The following is an 8,464-nucleotide window of genomic DNA, read 5'->3' on the forward strand; positions in this document are numbered from 1 at the left end:
AATCCCCCCATCCCCCCCTCTCCCCACCAAAACACAGCCTTTCCTGCATCCAGAATCCTGAACATGGGTTTCAGACAGTTCAGAGTTTTAGTTACTAAACTATATTGCAGGCATTTAAGTCCAGGTGTGCTATAAATGTTCATTAAGAATGGCTACTTTATGGAACTATTAAAATACAAATAATGATGAACCAAACTCCTTCTTCAGATAATCACACAGAGATCCTACTAAAGTCTGTAGGAGCTGTGTTCAAATATCTGAGAGTAGCACTTGCCCATTTATACTTAAACTATTTAAAATACTTAGTACTGGAAACAACGATAGGCATGTTAAAGGTTTAGTTTAAATATGAAACTGAGCTGACTACCAACTGCCCAAGAGCCACAAGAACAAACCTGTCTGCAGCTCCACATCTCCTGAATCTGATGTGTCCCTTATGTTTGTGCTCCTGTAACCATGTTCCTGGACCTTTGTTTCCTACATAGGATACAGTTTATTCAATAACGTTTGCTAGTCAGTTCTTGGAACAGGGCTCAACTCTCTTTCACATTATTTAGAGTGCTTCTCCCCCATGCAATTTAGCTGAAGTGTTACTATGAAAAGTCATATCTGGTATATCATTCCATAATAATATAATGTCCCCTCTCCACTAAAATACCTCCTCTTATTATGCTGTAGACTTAAAGTTCCTTTGAGCTATAAATGTATGCAGGATTTTTAGAAAGTTCAAATTTGAGTTTGTTTAGGATGTACTTGTGTGTAAAAACCATTCTTTAGAAAAAAATAAGGCATCAGTTTTCCTATGGGAAAACTTAAGGATACTAAAATTTTTATAGTTCCTGTTACGAAGAAGATAAAGGGCATTTCCTTTTAGCTACAAGGAGATACATTCTGAAAGAAACATTCAGCTGCAATAATTGATATGTGGGATAGGAATATATCACTTTTTCCCCACTCAGTTTCAAAGCTCAGTTCAGAATCTAACTGAACTACCTAAGGTCACAGAGGGAGTAAGGCCTTCAGGAATTAGAAAGTAAAAACCCCTCCTGATTCTCAGTTCAAGAAAGTAGATTTAAATACATTCTAACATACCATCTTCCCCTTAAGATGCCAATGACTTGGTCTTCTGTTTTCAGTCACTTACACTAGAATCCTACAAACATTAACATCTTAGAGGACACTCTCATTTACAAAGTTGGTCTTAAGGAACTCAGATTCCTTTTATATATAAAACTGCACATGCACAAGTATCTGTAGTATCAGGACTCTACGCTGCAAGTGCTTCAGAGCAGGGATGGTATCTGCATGTGTCTTGGATAGGCCTGACCACGATCAGTGCTCAATAAGTGTCATTGCTTCTGTGTTAACTAGGAAAACCACTTGATATTCCTAGTACATCACTTTCTGTTTCTGTCATCCTTTTTCTGTTTGGTTATGGTATATTCATATATTTAACTAGAATGATGGGTAAATGGTTTACTGGGGGGCGGGGTTTGACAAATGAGTTACAGTAACTTGCATGCCTAGCATGAATAACACCATTGCATCAGGGTTTGGGTAATATCACCACAGCTTGCACTTCTTCCACAGATGGAAAGACATCTCCTAAAACCTTCAGTTGGGCAGAGATTTTCAAATTGCAAGTAAACTGCATCAAACCTTGATTTCTAAAACAAAGTAAGCATTAGGATGAAGAGGAGGGAACATGCATCTTTCATGCCTTTTCAGTGCTGGAACAGGCAGACTTTTCTGAGATCTCTACACTAAGAGTAGAGATCCCAAACTCCTGAACCAACATTCACAAAATGTAAGGAGCGTACTAGACTAGAGATTATGTCCAACAGCTGAACTATTCCTGTATTTTGAGAGAGACTGGCTCTCAACTTTGTGCCTCAGCTGGCTCTTTACCTGTTTTTTCAAAGTGATGGGACCTATGATGTGTGTAAACCTTACAGTAAGCTAGAGAGGAGAGATAGTGAGTAGTTCAGTTTTCAGTCCTCTGGGACATGCATTTTAGTTTTGTCATATGTAAAAAGCTGAATAAATAAAAGGAGAAAACAAGAATCAACAGTAAAGACCAGAAAGACTATAGTTTACTTAATGATCTGTGGACAGTCACTCCAAGCTTTTGCTTTCCTCTTGGCTAGGGCCAGCCAGGCTGGTTCTGTTGAGACAGGGTTAGCGTCGGGGGTAGAAAATCTCTTGGTAACCTCTTTTGCAAGTGGGGTGGATGGAACAGAATCTGAAATCTCCACTGTTTTCAATGGGGAAGGGGAAAAAGAAGAAAATACTTAAATGAAGTATGTGCTGCACTGCAGAATAATGATAGAGAATTGAACATTTTCTTTTTATCAAACATATCTTGAAACACCACATTTTAAAACCATATTTCAAACTTCTGTGTCAAGCTTTCAGAAGCAAATTAATTTAAACAAGTTGAATGGTTTATGAGTAGTGAAACCTGGTCATTTTAAAATAGGATTAACCCACAATTCTTTTTCAAAGCTTTTTTTCCCAGAACCTGAAAATTCTACTTCTCAGACATCCATGTAATAAAGCATCTGCAGATTTAGTTCTGCTCTCTTACACAGATGCAACTCCACTGTCTTTATATTATGTTCTAAGTGACAATTGTGCAGACTGGGTTCCACAAATTTCCAATGAGAAGGGAATCTAGCCCTGTGATTTCTACTTAGTAAACAACTCTGATGACTTGCCTACTTAGGAAGGAACAGCAGGTAACTATTCTCCTCTTAGCTGTTTTCAGGCTTCAAGTAGTGGAAACGTTTGCCACTGAAGTAAAAGCTGTGTTTGTGAGCATAAACAAGAATCAGATCTGTTGGATATGAAATTGCCTTTTACATATGCACTTTTCAGAGCAGAACCACATGAAAGCAAAATGTATAGATTAGGCAACAGTACAGGTTTACTAATAGTTATACATGCTAGAGTTATAGAAAGCCCTTGAAGAGTTGAGTAAGAGCACAGTTGGTGATTATCAGGTCTTTTGCACATCTTATCCATTATTCTATGATAAGGAAAATTAGGCTATAACTAAAAATGCCAGAATAAATTTCCTCAGATTAAAGATCTCTTAAAACATGGGCTTTGATAAGGCTTTCAGTGAGCTAAATAATCTGTAATGCCTGTCTGTTATCAAGGCAAAGGTATCGTGCAACTGTCTTAAGCTGCTCAGTCCCAAACACAACAGACAACTTCTAAGATTGCTAATAATTAGGTTCAGATATAGAGGCTATTTTCTAGACAAGTGTCTTCTAAGAACGGCTGGATTCTACACAACTTCACATAAAAAAAAAAACCCTTGAAAAATGCAGTTATAAGCCTGTAGGAGGCAGAATCAGATTTTTTTTGCAAACCACCGTCTAGTCTTAGAAGCATCTGACCTGTTTTCATTTTTATGGGTTTTTTGCGGGGGGGGGCGGGTTTACCCATTGGCATTCTATTATCTTGTGCAGCAGCTGGTAGCAGATAGTATATTTACTGAAATCTAACATGGGATTTTTTCCCACCCTAATCAGCATGGAGGGGGGAAGGTCTCTTGTCTTAGATTCATGTTCAAAGTGGGGTGAGGGGGGGGCAGGTGGTGGCTACAGCAGAGGCTGTGCGGAGCAGAGGGTGGAGGTGGTGCAGGGGGCTGGAAGGCTACAGGGGGAAAAATGAGGGCAAGAGTGCCAGCTGAACCACCACCACTGCTTGCCCTGGTTTGGGGGGGGAGGAAGGGAGGGGGCAGAACAGAATTCAGGACAACCCTTTGATATTCAGATTGTATACCTGGAAAATTGTAACAAATTTATATATTTTCCATATATAAAATCTAATTATGGGGGGGTCATCTAAAATTCAGGGTCATCTTAGATTCAAGTAAATATGGTAGTTTGGGAGGCTGGTTATTTCAAAGATCCTGCAAAGAGAAGCAGAGTGTTTTAAACATTACCTTCCTAGCAGCACATTTTGTATGACTAGCAGTGCAAGTCTAAACTACGTACTTAAAAATACTATTTTAAAAATATTTATAGAAAATATCTGTTTTAACATTTATGTTTTTCTCTCGGGGAGGCTAGAGTTACCAAGTTCCAACCTAGACTTTCATATCAAATGCCTTCATAATTGTATCTGTCCCTCACCAACCAAATAGATGTCTCTGTTCCTAATAAGCAAGACATGCTGTCTGTTACACAGTCTGTTATTCTGCAAATATTGTTACTTGACCTCAGACATAAATCTTGACCAAGTTTAAATCAAGGTTAATATTTTGTTGAGGGCAGTGTTAGACAGGTTCCAGTTTTCTTCAAAAATAACTGGACATCTGCCCACAGATTCAAACGCAAACGTTTCTTTCCTCACATTTTAGAGAGGGGGGATGAAGATAGCAGCTACAAAAGTTATTATTAGACCTGAGTAGAAACCAGTCTCATGCAGAGTAGGTTCTTTTATCAGAGGCACAGATTTCACGGAATGCAGTTCCTATCAGCCAGGAGGCACTCCTTCCTGTGTGTCCACTAACTGAAACAATGTTGACCCAACCTTTGCTATTTTTGATCTGTGAGGACTTAAACAGAAGGAACTGAATCACCTCCTTACTTTTAACCATTTATTCTCCGCTACACTGTAGTACACAATATAAGTGTCTTACGAATTTGTAATAAATGTTCCTTCAGGAGCTCAGCAAACTTTTCTTCAAACAACAGTTCCTATGATTGGGCTTGACTAGAGATAGTCTAATCAGAGAGCCCCAGACAATACTTTATAGCAATTAATTTCATTTGCATACCACGTGAACCCTTCCCCAAAAAATTAGCCATAGAAAATTGGGGCCTGTGTCTTCAATGAGGAAACTGATTTCCAGAAGGGCTGGAGGCTGAGGCTGCATGAAGCGGGTACAGGATTCCCTTCCTCAGCCTCGCTCCCCTTTCTCCTCACACCTAGCTACCCAGCCACCAGCTACTGGTCTAACCCTTTCTCCCTGGTGAATTTTTAAACTGTTGGTCTGCATAAAATTAGGCTGCAGTTGTTACAGTGTTGGTCTGCATAAAATTAGGCTGCAGTTGTGAAAGGGGTAAACTGTGTGGGTGATGAGGGACTCTGCTCCCAATCCTTCATGGCCTGAGCCTGCAGCCCAGTGGCAAGTAAGACTCTGCCTGCTCTCCCACTTTCTTTTCAAGGAAGTCTTTTTTCCTTCATTCTGTCTTCTCAAACCAAGAGATGTGCTTTATTCAGGGGACATATCTTGTGTGAATAAATATACATTGTTTTATTTAATTATTTAAATTACACCTTATTTATACTATATAGTAGTAATTGATCACTTCATTTTTATGTCTGTAATGCACATAAAAAATCGACTTCACATCCCAAGCAATAGGAAGAAAAATGCTGAAATGATCTGTAAACCTGCATGGATGAACAAGTATTTCAAATAGGCAGTTAAGGATAAGCAAAGAACTACAGCAATGGAAAAATGAACCAAATCAATAGGAGGGAAATTTGTCTCTGGTCCAAGAGCTTACAAAGAAAGCAAGAATGGCCAAAGGCTGAGGTGAGTTAGATCTTGAATAGCATACTAAAACCAGTAGTAAAAGTCTTTTGGTCATATAAATTAAAAAGAACCAGGAGGAAAGAAGTAGGACCATGATATACTGAAGACAACTTAGGTGCAGCCCAAGAGCTGAATAAATACTTCACCTTAGTCTTCACTAAGGATGAAGATAAAACTGAGAACAATGGTCAAGTACTACCTGGCATTGGAGACATGATTATATAAATTAACATATCTGGAATGGAGTTGAAACACTGAAAAAATTGGCATGAAGATCTCTTGCATGGATCTTCACTGAATAAGTCAATTCAGATAGGAATCTATGACTGGAGAATACAAAAGGTAGCATCTATTTTTTTTTTTTTTAAAGGGAGAAAGAGGGACCTGGGCAACTAAAAACCCACTTGCTTCATTTCAACACTATGTAAGGTTTTAGTATTGATATTGAAGGAAGGAATGATCAAAGTTACACTATATGGTATAGTGCCTGAAGACTGGAAGAAGGCCAATGTGGTGCCTATCTTCAAGAAAGGGAGGAAAGTGGATCCGGCAAACTATAGGCCCAACAGCCTGACTTCTATCCTGGGGAAGATCTTAGAAAAGTGTATTAAAGAGGCCATTCTTAACAGACTGGCTGACGCCAACATCCTGAGGGATAGCCAGCACGGGTTTGTAGCGGGTAGGTCTTGCTTGACCAATCTCATTTCCTTTTATGACTAGGTGACCTATCACCTGGACAAGGGAGAAGAGATTGATGTCATATATCTTGACTTCAAAAAAGCCTTCGATCTGGTATCCCATGATCACCTCTTGGCAAAACTGGCCAGTTGTGGCCTTGGGTCCACCATGATCCACTGGCTGGGAAATTGGCTCTGCGGTCAGACCCAGAGAGTGGTAATTGATGGAAGTCAATCGTCATGGTGCCCTGTGACCAGTGGGGTCCCCCAAGGCTCTGTCCTTGGACCCATATTGTTCAACATCTTCATTAATGATGTGGACATTGGAGTCAAAAGTGGACTGGCCAAGTTCGCCGATGACACCAAACTTTGGGGCAAAGCATCCACACCTGAAGATAGGAGGGCTATGGAAGAAAGAGACTTGGGGGTCATCATTGACCACAAGATGAACATGAGCCTGCAGTGCGATGCTGCGGCTAGTAAAGCAACAAATGCTGGCTTGCACTCATAGATGCTTCTCAAGCAAATCCCGGGATGTCATTCTCCCCTTGTACTCAGCCTTGGTGAGGCCGCAGCTGGAGTACTGCATCCAGTTTTGGGCCCCACAATTCCAAAAGGATGTGGAGAAGCTTGAGAGAGTTCAGAGAAGAGCCACGTGCATGATCAGAGGTCAGGAAAACAGACCTTACGACGACAGGCTGAGATCTATGAGGCTCTTTAGCCTGGAAAAGCACAGACTCTGGGGTGATCTCATGGCCACCTATAAGTTTATCAAGGGTGACCATCAGTCTCTGGGGGAACGTTTGTTTACTAGAGCGCCCCAAGGGATGACGAGGTCGAACAGTTATAAACTACTGCAAGACCATTTCAGGCTGGACATAAGGAAGAATTTCTTTACTGTCCGAGCCCCCAAGGTCTGGAATAGCCCGCCATTGGAGGTGGTTCAAGCACCTACATTGAACACCTTCAAGAGTAAATTGGATGCTTATCTTGCTGGGATCCTATGCCCCCAACTGACTTCCTGCCCTTCGGGCGGGGGGGCTGGACTCGATGATCTTCCGAGGTCCCTTCCAGCTCTAATGTCTATGAAATCTGTGAAAGATTTGAAACCAAAGAGAAAATGTGACAAAATGCAACCTGGGTTAATCTGAGGACATTGTCAGTACCTGCCAGTTAATCATTTTCAAACTAATTTCAGCAGTCTGTGACAAGATAATTAACTACTTGGATAAGGGCATTACAATGGATTTAATTATTTAGACTTAAGCAGAGCTTTTCATAGCATGCTTCCTGGAAAATTATTGGCCAAACTGGACAGGACAGATCAGTACTACAGTTATAAGATGGATAGGAAGTTGGTTCAAAGGGAGATCAGAGTAGGTTATATTGAAAGGTGAGTTCACTGACTGGGCCTGTTTACTGATGTCTAGATATTGCATCAGAGCAGGGTTTTTTAGCCTTTTTTGAGCAGTATACCCCTGGCAGCCGGGGTGGTGGGGTTGCAGCAGCTAGTTGTAGAGCGGGGGGGCTGTCACATGCAAGCTTCTCCCCACTGTGTCAGACCAGCTGGGCGGCGCCTGTTTAACCTGCAGAGGGATGCTGCTGCCCTTTCCCTGCCCTGGTCCTGCTCCTGTGAGGTGGTGGTGCAGGCCAGCAGCACTCTGTCTCCACCCGCGTGTACCCCCAGGGACCTTTCAAAGTACCCCCATCATTGAAAACCCAAAGTATCCCCAGCGTACCCCCAGCTGACAACCTTTGCATTAGAATAATGGTCATGGGGAATGGCAAGTGTTAATCAGTTTCAAAAGCCTGTTTGTGACACAGTTTTCTTCAAGGCCCAATGTATCTGAAGCCAGCAGACATGCATGCTGGGAAACTGAAGACTTGTATCACACTGTTCCATAACATAAACAGTGTACCCAATCAAAGATAAGGGACTCTAGAGCATTGGTGCTAGATCACAGTGCTCAACTGCAGAGTCCTTGGGATGTTCAGTTTTGGTGAACGGCCCAAATTAGGAAACTGGTAAATGACCAGATTAAGATTCAGGAAGAACTAGTACCACCCACTTCTAGTTCTGTCCATGTCAGCAGCAACACAAGATTCATAGATGTTAGGGTCAGAAGGGACCTCAATAGATCGAGTCCGACCCCCTGCACAGGCAGGAAAGAGTGCTGGGACTAGATGACCCCAGCTAGATGCCTATCTAACCTCCTCTTGAAGACCCCAG

The 8,464-nt window shown here is 41.4% G+C and overlaps 2 protein-coding genes across 2 annotated transcripts in view; one reads left to right on the forward strand and one right to left on the reverse strand.

The window, feature by feature from the left end:
• Window positions 1–1,773, forward strand: part of AASDH (aminoadipate-semialdehyde dehydrogenase) — a 34,220-nt gene extending 32,447 nt beyond the window's left edge. Inside the window, exon 16 of the mRNA XM_025200147.1 lies at window positions 1,591–1,773. Within this exon, the coding sequence (XP_025055932.1) occupies window positions 1,591–1,664 (74 nt within the window). The 3' untranslated portion in view covers window positions 1,665–1,773. The remainder of the gene's footprint in view (window positions 1–1,590) is intronic.
• Window positions 1,774–2,080: 307 nt separating this feature from the next.
• KIAA1211 (KIAA1211 ortholog) overlaps window positions 2,081–8,464 on the reverse strand; it is a 33,276-nt gene continuing 26,892 nt past the window's right edge. Inside the window, exon 7 of the mRNA XM_014518475.2 lies at window positions 2,081–2,254. Within this exon, the coding sequence (XP_014373961.2) occupies window positions 2,094–2,254 (161 nt within the window). The 3' untranslated portion in view covers window positions 2,081–2,093. The remainder of the gene's footprint in view (window positions 2,255–8,464) is intronic.

This window comes from Alligator sinensis, unplaced genomic scaffold (assembly GCF_000455745.1).
Source record: "Alligator sinensis unplaced genomic scaffold, ASM45574v1 scaffold516_1, whole genome shotgun sequence".
In the NCBI taxonomy this organism is placed as follows: domain Eukaryota; kingdom Metazoa; phylum Chordata; order Crocodylia; family Alligatoridae; genus Alligator; species Alligator sinensis.